Source organism: Anser cygnoides, chromosome 1, assembly GCF_040182565.1.
Source record: "Anser cygnoides isolate HZ-2024a breed goose chromosome 1, Taihu_goose_T2T_genome, whole genome shotgun sequence".
NCBI lineage: Eukaryota > Metazoa > Chordata > Aves > Anseriformes > Anatidae > Anser > Anser cygnoides.
Window position 1 is genome coordinate 53,376,809 of NC_089873.1, and position 19,305 is coordinate 53,396,113.

At 34.9% G+C, this 19,305-nt stretch overlaps 1 protein-coding gene across 8 annotated transcripts in view; it reads right to left on the reverse strand.

The window, feature by feature from the left end:
- The window catches only part of TMTC2 (transmembrane O-mannosyltransferase targeting cadherins 2), a 369,395-nt gene that overhangs the window by 104,472 nt on the left and 245,618 nt on the right, over positions 1 to 19,305 (reverse strand). For 3 of the 8 annotated variants that reach the window (XM_048061230.2, XM_048061234.2, XM_048061237.2), the window contains one exon: positions 9,346 to 12,290. The exons of 4 other annotated variants lie outside the window; for them this stretch is intronic. In XM_048061230.2, coding sequence (XP_047917187.1) covers positions 12,111 to 12,290 — 180 coding nt within the window. In that variant the 3' untranslated portion in view covers positions 9,346 to 12,110. Of the gene's footprint in view, positions 1 to 9,345; positions 12,291 to 12,360; positions 13,166 to 19,305 lie in introns of those variants that run through there. One more of the 8 variants, XM_066995665.1, reaches the window with a different exon arrangement.

The following is a 19,305-nucleotide window of genomic DNA, read 5'->3' on the forward strand; positions in this document are numbered from 1 at the left end:
ACCAAAAACTACCTAATAAACAATACAAATCATATTTCACTCATTCCTCAGCTGAATCTCTCTACTGAGTTGACAAATGGTTTGTTTTGCTCTAGACTGTAAAAGTGGAATCTGCCAGTCGAATGGTTTGTATTGTGGCAAAAAGGGCATGGCAAACATTCCTGTGTCAAGAACGGGGAGATGAGGCTGTTAGAAAAACCAGGGAGGGAGATGATGCCTTTAGAAAAATCAGGAGAATGTGCAAGACGTCTCAGCTATGGCATTGGTGGTAGAGCCAATCACCAAAGAAAAGAAATCAGGACAGAAAAATATGTCCATTACTGAAGCTCTTTTGGGGTTTTCTTTGATAAATAATTTGGGGTGCCTTTTTTTTTTTTTTAATTTAAAAGTTAATACGCAAGCCACAAAAGGATTAGAGTTTCAGAGGAAAAAGTTGTTCATCAAGTTTGTGACAGAGAAAACTAATTACTAACATAAAAGAGCTGTTATAAGTAGACTTTACTAAAGGGAAAATAATAGCAAAGAAGATTAAATGTCCATAATACCTTCATTCTCATGAAATAGCACAATTCTTTGGTCTATAGCAAATAAAATCTGTCTTTTTTAATGTTAACTGAAGGTAACATAAACCCCCATAATTTCAAGAGGTTTGGGATTTTTTGGGGATGATGGTTGTATTTTTATTTTTCTTCCATTTTTGTGTTTAAAACACAGAATAAACTGAGAAGTTTCAGAAATAAACTTTCAGAAATTACAGTTTCACTTATGTTTTGCTAAAGCACAACTAAATTTTAGGCTGCGATTCCTTCCCTCCTTCCCCACCCACTTTGATTACTTGGCTTTTCCTATCAATCACAGTTATGTTCCTGCTACAATAATTACAGTTTTTAATCAATTTTCAAACAACATTGCTCAGCGGACCATGAAGTTGAAGTCAACCATAAGAGAGGTCATACTGAAAATAACCAGAAATAATGTTTTTTTTTGTAGATTGGGAGGAGGGGTTACACACAAGAAAGACGGAGAGATCGCCTCCTTATCAGGCTTTAACATTCATTTGATACAATGCAAATAATTATAATTGTACGCTTGACAAACTGAAACGTGATTTAATTCTCAGCTGGATGTTGCCATTATAACAAAAGCTCTCCAGGCACTTGGAGGGGATATATCTCCAAATAAATTGTATTTTCCTCAACACACACACACACACACAATCCTTTTGCATAGCGTTCCTGTTATAATTTGATAATGTGACCTTGCACTGTAAAACAACAGCTCATTGTGTTAGCAACCTGCACTTGCTCTGCACCAGCACCAATGCTTTAAAGCAACTTCTTCTATCTTGATGCTTTTAACACGGCTTCACATTGCCTGAGTGAGGAAGTAGACTTTAACAAAAAAATAGAGTGTACTCAAGTTGTTTCTGTACACAGTATGTCTAAGAATAATTTTTATTGTGCTAGGAGATCATAAAAATCATCAGAGGAATCACCATATAAATGTGAAGTCTTTGTGCCAGTTACTGAGTCACTCAAGTCAATGACAAAACTTTTCAACTTCAAGTGGGACAGGATTTCTTCTGTAAAAGCAGAGTAGGCAAAAAGTGGGGGCACATTGTCAGAAAAGCTTCAGAAACTGTAAGGCAACAAGATCTGTTGGTTGGGAACAGGCACAAGCAGGAGGACCCTTGAGAAGTTTCCTATTTGAAATAGCAGGATCATGTATTTTTTTCCAGGTTTGTCACATAGAGTGCTATGTCTTGTTCTGTTTGGGTTTTGTTAGTAATCAAAACTCCTCTCTTTGGGAGAGTCTGATTTATTGCCCACTGATTTTCAAAGTACCACCAAGACAGAAGCAGCTGGTAGAGGAAATTACTGCCAGAAAAGTATCAACATATTAAAGCATTTATTTAAAAGACATTACTATCTGGACTTCTTCCAGCATTTCATTATTTCAAACACAGGATATACTGTATCTAATATGGAAGAATTAAGCTAATTATTCTTGCCATTGAACTTTGCAGTGAGTGAGACTGTAGTGTATAAAAAAATAAAAAATAAAAAAATAAGTGAGTCGAGAAGGCTCATAGGGCTTAGTTATAAACGTAGAGTTATCGTCCCCCTTGTAACAGGCCTGCTCTACATGTTCATAATAATCACTTATGCTTAATTTAACAGATGGTTGGAACTTGTACAATTCCTCTTAAGAGGTATAGTTGTATCATTCGCACTGTTGAATTAAAAGTAGAAATCCAACACTGAGTGATGCTGCTTACCCACTGTATGTCCATCTATCATTTGTACAGCTTTCTCAGTCTCTCTGATCAGAACTGCATGAGGCAATTTTACATTTTAAGTATTACTGACTTTTTCTTCTCATTTAAGAGGCAAAAAGGGAGGTGCATGTTATAAATCTATTAACCTTACAAATAAGTAATTTGTTTAAAAGTTAGATTGGTGTACCCTGTTATTCTTACTTATAGTTCCCTGAATGAGGCAGAAAAACTAATTACTTTTATTTATACAGTCCCATTAGAATACAAAGTACTTTACAGCCAAGTAGGAGAAACAAATCACTGCTCTCAGGACAGTACTGTCTGCAATGAATATAGCAGGGCAAGCAGGGACAATAGCCAAAGGCACAAGTGAGGTTATGGGAAGACGAAGGTTAGGGAAGTTTGGGAGATGATCTCTTCATCTTGTCACTTCCAGAGATTCTAAGGAGGAAACAGCCAAGATGGATGTGACAATTTGGGATTTGCTAAAACATGGCGTGTAGTCCCAACAAAAAATGCTGAGAGACCAAACATCACTCAGTATTCTTGCAATAAGAAGTAAAACTGTTACAAGTAATCAGTTACAGAACAGCTTCCCACATTGTCTGTCTGGCTTTTTTTTTTTTTTTTCCTACAGTAGTAAAATTTGTTCCTAGGAATGGTGTTAAAAAATAAAAATAAAAAAATATACTGTATTAAAGGGCTGTTCTTCCCTTTGTTTTCCCATTAAATGCCTTCTTTTCTGCAGTTTATGTTGAACTTCAGTTTTAAAAGCCTACGTTTTTCCATCTCATGGCACTTCTCCTAGTTAAATCAATGTGTTATCAAAACCTGAGTTAAAACGACTTCTGTTTTCATACTAAATTTCACAGATATGCTTTCAGAAATATGGTCTTTCTTTTTCGCCCCGTAGGGCTGGGACTAAAATAGAGATTTTTTTCCCCTCTGTTTTTTGTTTCTATGTTAGTGAGTTGTTACAGCTTTTATTATTTTTTTATTTTTTTATTTTTTTTTGGTGCAGGGGGGAGGCATGAAACAAAGCCAAGAAACACATTATCGTACCCTCTAGTGAATGAAGACACTTGGTTCAGGTACCTGTTTGATCTACTGCATTCCTTTGCAAGGTAGTAATACATTAAAAAAGAAAAAAAAAAAGGCCTTTAAATTTGCATATTTTGTTTATAAATGCTTTCAAAGTATTTTGGTATGGTTTAGCATTTGCATGTTGTGTTTGTCAGGCCTAATGAAGTCATAGGGATTCCACCTCTCCAAAGCAAAAAATTCCCATAATCAAAATGGGTGGTCCTTTTCATAATACATTTTTTAAAAATAAGCTAGATGAAATCTGTGCGTGGTTGCCAATTTGAATTTTTCTCTCTCTCCTGCCTCACTGACTGGTCACCAGGGAACCATTAAGGTCCAGCCTGTTTCTCCCAGCTCAGCTTCTCCCTATGGTCAATTAACATTCATCCAGCTTCTAAAGGTACTTACAGTAGAACTCACTCACTCACAATCCCTATGAACCCTTTCCAGTGTTATTTCCCCCACTCCTCAGTGAAAGGAATAAAAATGCATTATTTGAGAGAGAGAAGACCAGAATGCCTGTTCTTTTTAAATTTTTCCTTCCAAACTGTCACTCTTCTCTACTGAGCAAGACAATTTTTATTTTTTTAAACTTGTACTCTTACACAAATGAATAAACTAAGGCTTTACCTAACAAAGACTTTATGAAAGATCTGTAAAGCTGCTTTGACAGCATTGTGAAAGTTTTCTGTCGAAATATCATAAATTTTATTCCTCCTGCTTTTAAATGAAAATGTTTAAGCAGGTTGCCATCTTATGGCATACTGGCCATAGTCTGTTCTAAGCATACTTTGCCTATAAAAGTTCACGTTGCCACATACATGCAACAGCCAGGGCAATCAGAGAGCCCAGGCATACCAGCCATTAGAAGGTTATTTGAACATTTCACAGGCCAGAAAGCCTTGGCTGCAATCATTCAAATGATGGAGAAAAAAAGACAAAGATGTGATTCCTAACAGCACTCCTTTTTGAGACGTGGTGTACTGTGGGTGTTCCCAGGTGCAACCTGCATAAGCCTTACGCATTACATTCAGAAATGTACTTGAACTTCATTCTCAGATGTGTTCACCTGGTTTCAGGATTAGCAAAATTATGGTAAACTTCATCATATGCTGCAGCTGGCGTAAGCGTGGTGTGAAGATCCTGTTTCATAATCTTGTGCTGCTTCCAGGAAAACATTCACGATATGCTGCCACAGTTTCATCTGGATTTCCCTGGGCCCAGGAGCATGCTTCCATTTTCTGTGGATCACTATGTTCCTTGTACAGTTAATTGTGTGTTTATATGGAAAAAATGTTTAAAAAAAAAGAAAAAAAAAAGTAACTAAATAACTAAATACAACCATAAGCCTTCTTGCTTGTCCTTATTATTTTTTCCTCAGAATAGAAGAAATATAAAAAAAGATTACCTCTTTGATGATATCTTTAATTAGTCATTTCTCAAATAAATTTGAGAAAGTATTTCAAATATAACTCAATTTATAGGCAGTTGATTAAAAAATGCACAGTAATCGAAATTATTACATAAAATAAAGTAAACAGCAAAAAAAAAGTTAGAACTTTAACGTTAAATCATTATTACACTGGTGAATATAAAAACTGTTTGAGTAATCTGTCTGTAAATCTAGACATTCATGATTATATTTGCAGATGCTACAGTTCCTTCTTTTTTCAAAATTACCATTCATTGAGTTAAACAAAATCCACTTTTATATCGCCACCTCTAATTGACATTTATATATTGTATATATTGCTACTGAGAGGCCACAAATATCTTGTGCAGTACACGTCTTATTTCACATGCTTGATGCCTTCTTCTTCTTCCCATGCCAAATAAAGCAATGTTTTCATAACAATCAAAACAAACCTTACACTAAGTGGCCTACTCAAATTAGTTGGGTAAATATGTGCAGCACTGATGGGGAAGATTATCAGGACATTTGCTATGGGACATACATGTGTTCATATGTGCAAAAGCAAAAAGTATCTTTACTATGACAAAGTGACAAACTAGTTGATGTGATATCGAGTTATTATTAGAATGTTGAAGTCAATTGTAAATCTAACTTGTGGAATAAAAACTTGCAAACAGCACTTGCAAAGAACTTTGAATAGTTTCTACCATTTTTTAACTTTTCACGTATTTTTTTTTTAAACAATAGATTTTTGAAATTCAGCAAGGAAACAATTGGTGGTTTATTAGTCATAACTTTGCAGACAGAAAAATTTAGCCCATATGAAGAATTTGCTGCAATACATCTTTGTACCACCTATAATTCTTTAAAAATGACAGGCAGCAAAGGTGGAAGAGAGATTTGGGTGAAAAAGGTGCTCTCTTACTAGACAAGCTGATAGAATAAATTAAAAAATGGTGGACAAGATTTTTTTTCAAGTCCCAAATATTTCTATCAAGGCTTAAAACTCTTATTAGTGAAAGACTTAGTCTAGACATAAATGGTCCATAGTTTACAGTTTTTGCTAAAAAGCAAAACGAGTTTTATATCTTTCTAACTTCTTTGTCTATAAGGCACAAAACTGATGTAGAAGCTCAATTCACACCCAGAACTGTTCTCCGCCTTAGCTTCAGGGGAAGTAGTTCCTCTTCTAGGTTCTAAATCATTCACAAAACTAACAAAGGAGAAGAGAGAGGAGAGGAAAAATACTCTGTGCAACAAGAATTGTCTGCATCTATAGTTTTGATGATAACAATAACCAGGAGACTTATTCCATAAAACAAACACACACACAAAAGAGAAAACACAGGTTTAGTTATATAAAAAGATGAGTTGACACATATAAACTTCACAGAGGAACTACATTTCAGAGGAGGAAGAAATAGCAATTAATAGATTATTTTTATGACAGACACTAGCTTTGCTCTTTCAGTGAGTTTTAAGACATGAGTGTCATTTGTACAGTTCTCTGTTGTTATTAAGTTTGTATATTTCAGCAAAATAATAATAATCCAATTCTTCAACACTTTCTTCCATTAAGGGACAGCAAAGCGAAACAAATCTATGAAATGGTGGTTGAGAAGAAAAGATCCAATTCTACAGAAGGAATAAGACATTTTCTCTAACATCCTATATATTTATGTTGTCATATAAAAATATTCACTGCCGCAAGAAGAACAATGCTGGATTCCAGAAACTGTGGGTGTGCAAAACTGATTCTTTGTTTTAATGATTGGCTTTGCATATTGGATGGAAACCAGAAGAGGGAATTTATTTAATATAAGGAACAATACTCTCTACTATACACTCATGTACTGTAGAGAAACTTATGTTTGTGGTTGCAACAAACATGTCAAAATAATACATAAATCTGTTCTAAGTAAAATTATTTTCTCATTGTAATAAAGAAATATACTGGATAAACAGGAACATCTGTTTTCAAGAAAATTTGAGACAAGATAAAATATATTTCTCCAGAAAAGGACAAAAAATGCTTTGCTTACAGGAAAATAAAACTCTAGAGAAGAAACAAAACCTCCCAAATACTCTCTACTTTCTTGGATTTCCTGGTGCACCAAAACACTGTACTATTGGTTGGAAATCTGTTCAACTAGGTTAAATCGCTTCTGAAATCAAACCTGAACTCAGGATCATCCATCAAAGCCAAATTCCATTTCTGCTTATCTTGAAACAGTCGTACCTGTGGCTTAAACTACTCAAACCCTGCAGGAATACTGCTTCAGAGTTTCAGATATCAAATATCAGATATCAGATATCAAATATCCGATTCAAAATAAATGAGTATTTAGTAAGCATGAGAGATTTAATCTGTTTTACCTTATACCTTTCTAGAAGGTCCACTCTGACGTTTCTGCCCTTCTGAAATGCTTCATCATATGCAACCTCCAAAGCTGTCTGAGTCTATAACGGTGATACTATCAAAGAGCCAGTGCACCATGACAGGGTTTATATGATAAGAAAAGAAAAAACAGAAGGGAAGGGGAGAAACATCAATTTGAACTTTGAACAAATATGCATCCATAAAGGTTTTCAATCAAGTGGCGTATCTTCAGGTGTGCATTCTGTCTTTCATGTTGAATATGTTGGTATGTCCTCAAGTCTGTTGTATCTTCTTCTTTCTGAGGTCAGTATTTCTGGTTGGTAATGTTTGGTTTTGACTTATTATTTTTCCCCCCACTAATGCATACCCTTTCCTTTAGTTTATCCTGTTATACATTGATCTTGAGGCTTCCTCTTTGTTGTAGGAATAAAATCTGTCCTCTAAAATTCTTACTTATTTCCATAGAAATGTTTGCATCACCTCCCTGACACTTCCTACCCCAGACCTCTGCATAACATAGTATATATTCTGTTCTTTAAAACTCATTCTTGAAACGTTACACTAGTGAACTTCAGAGAGATTAAGCATTCAATATCCATGTGAAGCAAGGCAGGGTTTTTCAAACTGCAGGCCCAATCCACCCGAGGAAGCCTGCATAGCATCTGAATGGGGGTCTCAATTTTAATTTAAAAGGACCAGAAAAACAGGTTTCAAAAAGATAACTGGTTACATGGAATTCTCTTCAGAGTTCTTGCAATTTCTTTATAAATCACTTTAGATTTTCGCACTGAAATCTCTCCCATGCAATCCTTAGGGATGCAGCAAAATAAAAGTTAGTTCAGCCATCTGAACTAATTAGTTCAGCCATTCTCACAAGTGAACTGGAGACAAAGATTCTCTCTTGCTACCTGCATCCACCCCTGGTGGTCAAAACTGCTATGGGAATGCTTACACCATGAGCCATGTTAAGAGTACCAAGCCAGATCCAAATGAGCTGGCGTATTCATGTGGAATAATTTACTGACTTACCGTTATACTAGCTCAAACCCCAGAAGTAATACAGCTATCCGTGCCAGCTGCAGCGAGCAAGTTCAGATGGGCCTGTATAACACACCAGGTTTAAAAAGCCACCTCACTCTTCCTGCTTGATTACCCCTGCGTGGAGCTGCTGTGTGCCTCCCTCAGAAATGGAAATGCTATCAGGTATCTGCTACCTGAAAAGCATGACGTTTGGAAGAGCAGGCAGACAGAACAGGATCTCACAGAGAAGGATTTAGGGATAAAATTGCAAAGTGAGATCTCAAGCACATTTTTAGACTGTTTCTATGAGAAAGGAGTGACACAGATCATTCTTTGCATACTCTGCATACATCATATGCCATTTCATCGAAACTTACTTAGGCAAGGAATGACCATGTCTGAAAGCAAGGCTTGACCTTTAATAAAAATCAGGCATGACAATTAAATTTGGAAGTCATTGACCCAAAGTCTCTCTAATGCTATACTCATGACCATCAATGTTCTTCAGTTATAGAGCAAATCTATCAATGCATAAGACCTGAATGCAACAGAACTAGGTAGGTAGCAGAATATCAGTGTTAGTTCCGTTTAACTAAAAAGACTCTGTGAATAAAAGATGAAAAGGATTAAAAAAAAAAATAAGAGAACCACATCACTTCATAACATCTCCTGTGTAAAAGAAGCAGTAGATTTAAAATTATTCATATAACACTACAGCATCAGAGAAAGGTGATCTCAAACACTAAAAAAGCCATGTATGTAAAGCCAAGTCTCCTTCACAGTTTTTGTAGCCAATTATACATTCTAGAAGCATTTTTCCTGAGGTCATATTTGTATGTCAATACAAAAATAAATTATAAGTAGAGCTTATTCACTTGCTTTTATTCCCATACAGTTTAGAAAGAGCATTCAAATTTAACAGTTACCATACACTTTTGGCTATATTTATAAGTAGAGATACTCAAAAATGCTTCCAGAGAACCTTTTTGAAAATATCAAATGAATAATAATTGTAATAGAGTATAGGAAAAAAAAAAAAAAAAAAAACAGCTGCAATAGATTTTCAGTCTGTTTAGGCTACATAGCTCTCTCATGCCTAACTCACTAAATTAGAATAATAAGGATTAAAAAAGAGTTGTTACAGTAACAGATAAAGGAATGCACAATGTATTAGTTATCAATGCTTTATTATTGAAAACAAAATTGAAATTCTCTTATCTGGCACATAAACAATTATTTCTACAAAAAAAAGGAAAGCCTACAAATCTGATAATTTATACAAATAACAGTTTTTCAAAAAATAAAATTTTAATTTAGTAAACTTGTCTTGTGCTCTTCTATTTTTTAGCACTGTCTGCAATAATCCACCATAAATCCCTGAGCAGAGAGACATATTCTAAACATGTTTCAAATTTATCCCAAAAGAAGAAAGTTATCAAGCCCAGACCTATATTTAAAAATGTATTCAGGGACATTCTTGTTAAATTTAAGCTAGTCCTTTTTTTCTCTCTCTTTCTTTTTTTTAAAGAAACAAGCAAAAACACAAGCATGATACTGCATCAAATGAGTGCTCCCCCCTTCCCTCTTGTGTGCAATGAATACAAGTTACTAAACAAGAATGAGTACAAATTGAAGGAAAAATAACATAGTGAATGAATGGTTAAGACCTAGAAGCCATCGAAGTTTGATGGCTGTTGAGCAAATAAAGCTGCAAGATACCACAGTTTTATACTGCGTTAAGTCACAGGTTCTATCTAATTTATTTTTATATTTTTTCCAGAAAAACAGTAAAGGAGGATAATAAGTTCAGCTACTATTGTGTTCTACCACTAGTTTCAATGATAAAGTAGAAATTCAACTTTTGACCCTTCAATTTTGCTTTTCCAGCCAAAACATTATTTGAGAAAAATTTGACACATTCCACAAAACCAAACAATCTTGCCCCTCTGGCCCTTCTGCTAGGCCAGTTGTGAACTTAGCAATATGATATTTTAGTGAGCAAGAGGAAAGAAAAGGAAACACACACTACTACATTTTCTTACTACACTGACTTTGAAACAGCTACTCCCCAATCTATTTCAACACAGATTTATATCCAAGCTTAAGTGGAGAATTATCAAGAAGAGTAACTCAAGTGTCCCCTTTCCCATTAGGTACACATACTAACCACAAAAAAAAATGCAAGGAAAACAAAATAAAAGAAATAGTAATACTTAAAGACTACTGTGTTAATGGCAGGTAACATTGCTGCAGTCAAGTAATAAATAAATAAATACAGCAAAGTATTCTTTTCTACGGTTTTGTTGGAATGGTGCTTAACAGTTAAAAAAACACCACCAACAAAACTTTCTCAGTAATAAAGAGTTTTTAGCAGAAGATCCTGAAGAAGCTTCAGTTCAAGGTGCTCCACCACTTTAACATTACATCTACCTTTATGAAATGAACATTGAAGCAGATACCAACAGGTCATTAAATGAAACGGTACATTTTCTTATAAGCAATAATACTTATTCCAAAGAAAGAAAGCAGTTAACAAATGGCCTGGAGGAAAAAAAAAATCTTACAAAAGTTTCAATACACTGCAATTTAAAATAAATTATTTTTACATTTATAAACTGAAGAATAAAACAGTAACTAGGCCAAATCATTCTGAATCAGAAATTAACTGAACCTCACCAGAAGCATACTTAGATATTTGACAGCTCTGCTGCTAGCACATGTCAGAATACAAACAGAATTATAGTATTTGGTTAGAATCTGAATAGGTAATATGTTTTTAAAACACCACCACTGTGAAAAGTAACTGGCAACCACTGTTCCACATTTCTCTTGACCTATGTGCGCTATTCTATGCGTAATCTAATCCAGTCCCTATTTTCTAGCCTCAACAATGTATTATTACATTCCCTTCTCTCCGAGTTGATCATGAAGTCTCTGTAGCATATCCAAGCACTAATATTTTCAAATCTCACTTGGCTGAATTATTGCAAAAATATTGGATGCAGAATCTAGTTTAAAGTCAATCTTATCTGACAACAATGTAGAAAGATTCAAACATTTTTATCTTTTTTTTTTCTTTTTCCTAAGATGACATGCTGACCGTATTCAATACCACGGCAAATATCAGCTTCACTCATATTGCTAAGTCAGGACAAATCACACCTTTGGACTTCTTTTTTTTTTAGCTTCTACATACACATATGATTTGTAGATAGAATATGATAGAATTTGGGCAATTCCTTGCTCATTCTGTCTAGCCCACAGCCATTTGACTGTGCATCTCAGAAGAACTGCAACAAATTTTTTAATAAATTGAAATAATATATGTATTCTTACTAAACAATTATGACTGTGCCATCTAAACACAAGTGACAGGATTAAAAATATAAATTGGCCATATCAACTGTGAATTAGGTGGTCTTAAATTGAGATACAGCAGCATTAAGACAAACTGCAAACACACTGGATTTAGTAGGCATTTTAATGAGTTACAGTATCACAAAATACTTTAACCTACTATTTTATTCCCACTTTTATTCCCATATGGTTTAGTGTATACTGTACAAATTTCCTTTAGTATTTCTATGACAGTATACATTTCAAGTACCCACACACAAGTAAGCAATGTGGGATTTGCAATGATTTATCAAATATGCCAAGACACCCTCTTTTGAGTGCTGTGGTTCTAAATCTTTTTGTGGGCTAACACTGAAGTCCTTCATGAATATCTCAGTCTCCCTTTTTATCTAGCAAAAAAAAAAAAAAAGAGAAAAAAAAAAGCCAAAGAAACAGAATAGCTTCTCCTAGCAGCAATCAATCAAGATCTCTGATCCTTGCACTCAAGTCCAATGAGTTCTCTGATCAGACAGCTGTATGGAAGTTCTAGTTTGGGTTTTTAATCAATTTAAGACAAAAAAGGTTCAGAGTTTTCGGTATCATGTCTTGGCTGTCTTTAAACCTTGTTTCTCCATGATATTCCACAATTTGCGAAGATTGGACTGAGTGATGACATCATCAGGTTTAAGTTGAAGAGCAAGGAGGTAGTTTTCTTCAGCCTCTTTCAGTTTACCATTCAGATGGAGAATGGCTCCAAGATTCATTAAGGCAGCTGGATACTGGTACAAAAAAAAAGGGAAAGAGAAATATTAAGAATATTTTCAGTTTTTCTTTTCAGACAACCTTCTTCGACTTAAATTATTCCCTTATGTTTGCAGACTTTTCATGGAAGCAATTTAGCAATTTAAGCAAATAGAGATAACAAGAAAAAGTTTCTGAACAGCTGCTGTGTACTTTGTGCTTTAAACAGAGAGAGCTCTGGTGTCTACAGACATAGACTTCTTTCTTTAATGAGAAAACACAGACCTCATAAAGCTTTACATGTGGTAATGTCAGCATAGCACACTTTCCAAGAGAAAATTAAAGTAGTCCAAGAGTGGATTGAAGACAGGAATTTAATTTTAATTTAACTCATTGCCAATAAAGAGTTTATAATTGGTGGGAATAGTTAACACACTGGAACTCATCCCTTCTCTGTCTTAATTATAACTAGTAGAAAATACAATCTATTCTCAGATTCTAAGGATGTTCAGGAGTCCTAGGATATCCATTCAGATTCAGGCTATGGCAATTATTCCTTAATGAATGATTGAATAAAATTAACATGGTGGAAACAGTATTTTAATAACAAATATTTGAAACATTTATAACAAATCTATGAAAAAGCTCCTCACATTACTAACAATTATTCCCATCTTTAGCTAAGACAAAATGCTTCTTGTTTTCATTTTTCAATCCTAAGATTATTCCACCATGAAATAAAAGGTTCTACATGATAATTGAACATGACTAGTTACTAGAGCTAACAAGTATTACAAGGGCAAGGAAAGCAGATTTATGAAGCCAAAGACAGCAGTCTAACCTACCTTGTTCCAATACATAAGGTCTTCACATGCTAGCGAGAACACAGTAATGCTATTTGCCAAACCAGCACCTTGCATTTCAAAGAAAAAGGGGAAAAAGGATACTAGACAAAATTCACTATCACCCCCCCTCCTCTGGTCACTATCATTTCCGATGAGCTTCAGGAGCACTCACTTTCAACTTTCAAAGTCACATAGTTTTGCCTCAGAGGATAAGTGTTTCAAGACAGCACTCACCAGTTTTCTGATCAAATTGCAGTACTTGAAACGTGAAGCCACATGGAAAATCAACTTGAGACTATTAGGAGTGAGGATGAGAAATGCTCTAGAATTCCTTCAATGAAAATAACTTCATGAAAATATGGTAGGTAGAGGGCCAATAAAATATTCACTAGGGATGATGTCCCAGACTAATGTGGTAATGGGAAGTCGTCCGGATGAGGAAGACTTACCTATGTTCCAAACCTATCCACTAGCAAATTAAATTCTTATCCTTCTTGTTCAAGTTTCCAAAAAAAACCCCAACCCTGTAACTCATGCCCAAAACCTAAATTTTGCAGTGTACATGTGCTCAGAAAATACTTTACTTTTATGTTCTATGGATATTTCATATTTTCTCACCCTTCTTCCTGCTTCTTTTCACCTATTAAGATATACATCATAAAAACTGATAAGGACAGCAATGAAACAAGTTTTCAGAACAAATGGTTTCCAGACTTTCAGGAATTAGGCAAAACAAAATGAGTTCAACCCTCCCTATTGTAAACCCCATAATGCTAATGCAGTCAAATATGAAGATATTACTTTTAGATTTAATTTTTCTTGCTTAACCCTGACAGATTAACTCCTTGCCCTCGCCCCGAGTCAGATACTGGCTTCTACTATAAAACAGAACAAAACAAAACAAAACAAAACAAAAAAAATCCCCAGATAGATTTTGTTGAAGTATTTCTGAGTTAAATACTCTCCAAACTTTCTTCTTCAGTCATATGCCACATAAAGAAGGAAAACTAAGCCCTTGAAATGTAATCTTTGCTACAGACAACACATATCAGCAGCCACATTACCATAGTTTCCCCATAGCAGTGTCAGTAGTGCACACTATTTTAATATGGAATAATATACTCCTTAATTACAGAAGTTATGGGTGCTGATTGAAATGATGCAAGTGAAGAATGATAGGCAAACAGCTTCACTGCAAATGGATGGCTGTCTAAATATCCATACATTTATTCGTTTAATTTTAGATAGGAGATTTTTTGAGAGAATTTTCTGTACATCAGCATAAGTAGGATGGTCCATACTCGCTAATTTTTTAGTCATTTTTCTTACTAGAGTTTGTGAATCAAACAGCTTTTTTCAAGAGTTCAGTCACTGACATAGTACTGTTTTCTCTCTCAAAATATAATTCTGTGCAGATGTATGTAGCTAGGCAAAGCTTACAACAGGATAAGGATTAAAAAACTTAAACCTAGAAAAACTCGTATTAAATAAGACACATGTTAAAATGTGCTCATTTCTAATTTTATAACATTCATAAACTTATTGTGTGAGAAGTAACACAGTTTTCTCATATGGATTCCAGAATTCCTCTCCATTTCCTTCACACATCCCTGAAGATATTGTATGTGTATGGTACTAATCAAGTACTCTAAAGAAAGTTGTATATTTAAGACTGTACACCTATCTAAGAGAACTCTTCTGCCATCACGTCTTTAATTTGATACATCATTTCACTAAAGCAAACAACAAAATTATATAGAAAAAAAAATAAACCTTTTAACTAAATGTGAAAATTTTCAAATTCTGCTTATTATTCCTGACTTTCTGGAGACTCAGCAAATTTTAGGCCATATTAATGAAAATGTATCCATTGCAGTGAAAAATTCATTTCAAGTAATGCTACAAGTTCACACCAACTCCTTCATGTTTCAGAGGACGAAGTGCGCAGGCTATCTGAAAGACTGCTCCTTGACTTTTTAGGGCATCAGCCATCCCAGTATCTATGGCATATGGTAACAGTCGCAAGAATTTTGGACGACTGAAGGATTACACATCAGCGTCATCACTCCCTGATAGTTATAAATGATGGTCTGAGGATACAGAGCAAGAGACATTTGCTATAGTTTTTCTTCACATATATTTTCTTTTATTAAAGACAGCTGATAAAACTTTTCAGTACGTGAACAAAGGCAGCCAGCAGCTACCAGTGCAATAACTGGGGACTTGTAGCACTGTATAACAAATGACACCACCTACTACTTCAGAGACTTGAAAGGAGAAACAGGCCTTCCTTCATTTCCTTTTGGAGACAGACGCTTTACATCAGAAAAGCTGACTGGCATTTCTATCAGGGTTACAAATGCTGTCTTTTATGGTCTATTGGGAATTATTCTCTTTATTAGCATTTTTGTTGTGGTGTGCTTGTTTCCTTAGAGTGTTTTTGGGGGGTATGGTTGGGGGAGTGATGGGGAAAGGAATAACAGTGTAATTAATGAATAACAAAATAACAAAAGGCATGAACTCAGTTGCCTGAGGTGTTTTTGGTTTACATTGATGACCGTTCTTTCAAACTTTCTCCATACCACCAAAGAAAAGGAGAGCCATGGGGCATGCAAAAAAATAAAAATAAATTAACATGAATTAAATTCTTCTCTAAAATGTATTATGGAATCCCCAAATAATTCAAAATAATCTGTGTAGTACTTCAGGATTACAGTAATGTAACCGAGTACCATATTGGACCTACCAATACAAAGAATCTTACCAGCACAGTTAATGAACTAATATCTTGTTCATCATCTCTGGCTCTACGTATAGCTAATGCCATATCAGAACAGTCCCAAACAGAAGACAAGTTTACTCCTATATATGCCTAAGAATTTATAGAGAGAAAAACAAATACACAGAGTCTAGTTCAAAAACAGCTTTTGCGTGGCAAGTATGACCAAAGAATAGCCCAAACACAAGCATTGAAATCTGAAATTCTTTTCCCCAAAGTTCTGCTTAAAATGACCTTCTTTGCTTGACACCACAGAAGCCACAGTGACAGATTCTGAAATGGAAATACATTTTGTTGCTGCTGAGGTAATTTTAATGAAAATCATGCCAGCTTATATTCCAGTAGAATAAAAACTGCAAGCTACTTCTCACTTAGCCATTTTATAAGGTCACTGAAAAGATGTTGCCAATATTCCTCTTGCTCTTAGTAAATTACTGTAGTACACGATCTTGTAGATGTTTCAAAACAAGCCCAGGACCCTTTAATGAAAACTGTAATCAGCATGGCCAACCAATCAGAAATACACAGGCTAAGTGTTTTGTTTTAACAGTACAATTAAGGACCCTTATTCTCTTAAGTGTTCTTGTTGAGTAAAGTTTATACTTAGAGAAAAACACACAATGTCACATGTGAGCATTTCATTCCAGCACTTTTGGGTGAAAAAGAAGAATTAAGGTATTTCTCTTTGATAAGTGAAGATACATAGGTGATACAATGGCTGAGTAGTGAAGCAGCACAGTATAGTTGTAGAATGGATCACTAGGTATGAAAGAAAAGAATGGTGACTGTTTCATCTTATCAGTGACCATGTCACAATGTGTTGTAATACCTTTTTTATCCTGCTACAGTGATGGCAAGAGTTTTCACTTGAACTTTTATTACTGGTGTTATTGCTGTAGCACAGCATAGTATTTTCTGAAGCAATCAAAATGTCAACAGCTCCTTTTTTTTTACTGCTAAAGATAACCGTGGACAACAGAATAATTTAACGGGTGGCACTTTTGACAGACCTCAAAACATCCAAGTAAAACCATGACCTAAGGGTTGCCCAAGATGTAAGCATACTATTTTAAAGTGTGGGGGGAAAGGAGACACAGGGGAGAGGTATGTAGAGAAATAGTGGCTGCCAACTGGATCTTACTCTTTACTACAAAATTCTAGAGACAGAGTTACACATAGAAGTAGACCTTTTCATAGGAGCGAGCTACTGTTGCCAGACAAGCCAAGTGTCAGTTACTGCTTCCACAGATTCATGTTTTCTACCTGGTTCTTTATGCTGCTTTATCTCTTAAGAACTGCAGTTTGCATACACTCTCTCTGGTATTTTGTTCCAAACAGCACATAAATCACAACTAAAACACCTATCTCCAGTAAGCTGTCAGAGATGACAATAGTAAATAGTCTAAGAACAGATAACTTAGTGGAAAAGGCATTCTGGAAGAAGATGACAGAATGTATGGAAAAATGTTATGGATCAAAGAGAATAAAAAAGCATAAAATTCATAGTTGAGGGAGATTTCCTGTGTCATCAGCCCAGACTGCAAAGCATTCAGTTCTGTTGTAAAACAAAAACATCAGCTTCTTTGCAAACTCTCTCATAAAACGGAAGAATGCTATGCAACTCCTCCTTTACGACAGTTAAGTGCACACTTAATTGCAAGTTTGCCCATGAACAACTTCTGCAAATATGCTTTTGTGTCAACAACAGCTTTCAGCTTAAATAGTGAAGATGAGAAATGGAGAGAAAAACATTCTCCCTACAAGTACTAATTTGAGTAAATATTCTGAAGAGCACAGTTTCCACAGTTGCATTAGTCAGAAGTGGACCTAAACATCTCTGCTGTAAAGGGAGCCTGCATCCCAATCTAATTACTGTGAGGTTAACTAACATACATAGCTACATAAATCTAACAACAAACCTGGGCTCTAGAGGGGAGTGGATCCTTGGATTTAATCATCAGGTTTGAGAGTATTACATTGATAGTAACTCTGAGAGAGAACAGCCTTAGTAATTTACCGATATTCCATTAAATAAATAGTCTTCATTTCATATTCTAGTCATATTTAGTTCACCAAAGTGGCAAGTTATTAATCTCCAGACCAAAAGATGAACACCCTCAAGAAAAAAATAAGGACGTCAAAAAACAAAGCACACATACACAAAAAAGCAGATAGGAAAAATACACAGTTTCTGTTGAATACCATTTATGCAATAGTCTCAAGTCAGGATAGAGTACCAAGGTAATAAGGCAAAATTAAAGACCAGTACTTGGTCACCTTACCAACTGATGGTACTACATAAACGCTAGGTCATATATTTTTGTTTTGTTGTTGTTGTTCTTTATTTATTTATTTTTACATTTGGACATTTTCATCTGGACATTCGAAGCAGATGATGCTTTTATCTGCCTGGTGCAATGAGAGAATATAAAGCAATTGTCTGTATGGATCTAGTCTTGTGTGCTTTTGAACACTGTAGACTTTCCTGTCTAAAATCAAAAGCTCCAAGATATTTATATCTAAAACCCAAAACTGGAAAATGAAGGAAGAATTGCTCCCCTCCCCAGTCATCAATATTAGTAAGGAAACCCAGAGTTGTGAGCTGGAGAAGAGTTCTAGACTTGGCACAAGGAGGAACATCAACCAGTCTAGTTTGTTTCTCAAATTATCACACCAATATGGGGCATTTTATCGTCAATTTTCTGCAGCAATGGAGATTTTTTCGCTCCATGTTTTCTTCATATTAAAATCCATAGAATACTCAAAGTTTTGAAAACATAGCTATCCAAAACTAAACAAGTGTATACAGATGTATGTTGCATCTTGCTGCTGAAAAGCTACCTGCCGTTGGCCTTTATATAAATTCAGAGTATACCATTTTATATATGGGTAAGTTAACAAAAGTCTTTGTTACAGCTGGTAAAGGTTGCAGATCACCATGGCAGCTTTAAAAGTCCCACAAAAATGTACTCACATTTGTAATTTCAGTATATCTAGATTTTTTATCAACGGCCATGCATCCATTGCTTTGATTTATGCTTAAAAAAACTCCTAGTAATCACTCTCAGTTTATATAGAAACAGCGATGGACATTTTTAGGTAACATACTTGTTTTACCATAATAAAAACTAAACAGGAACATATGTTATGAGTATTTAATATTAAGGTTATATTAAAAAAAAAATACAAAAAATCCAGGCCTCAAAATGTTTCTAATTAAACTTTGTAACTTTCCAGAACAAATGTTCTCATCAGTATGGCATATGATAATCTTACCCAATTTTCCTAGCACTGTATGATTTCATAAAAAAAAAAAAATCATCAGATGACTTAATTTTTGTTTATAGAAATCCAGCTGTGCTCTGATGCCTGCAATTTGATCATTTTAATACACAGCTATGATTATGGCGTAAAACATTTAACGACTCC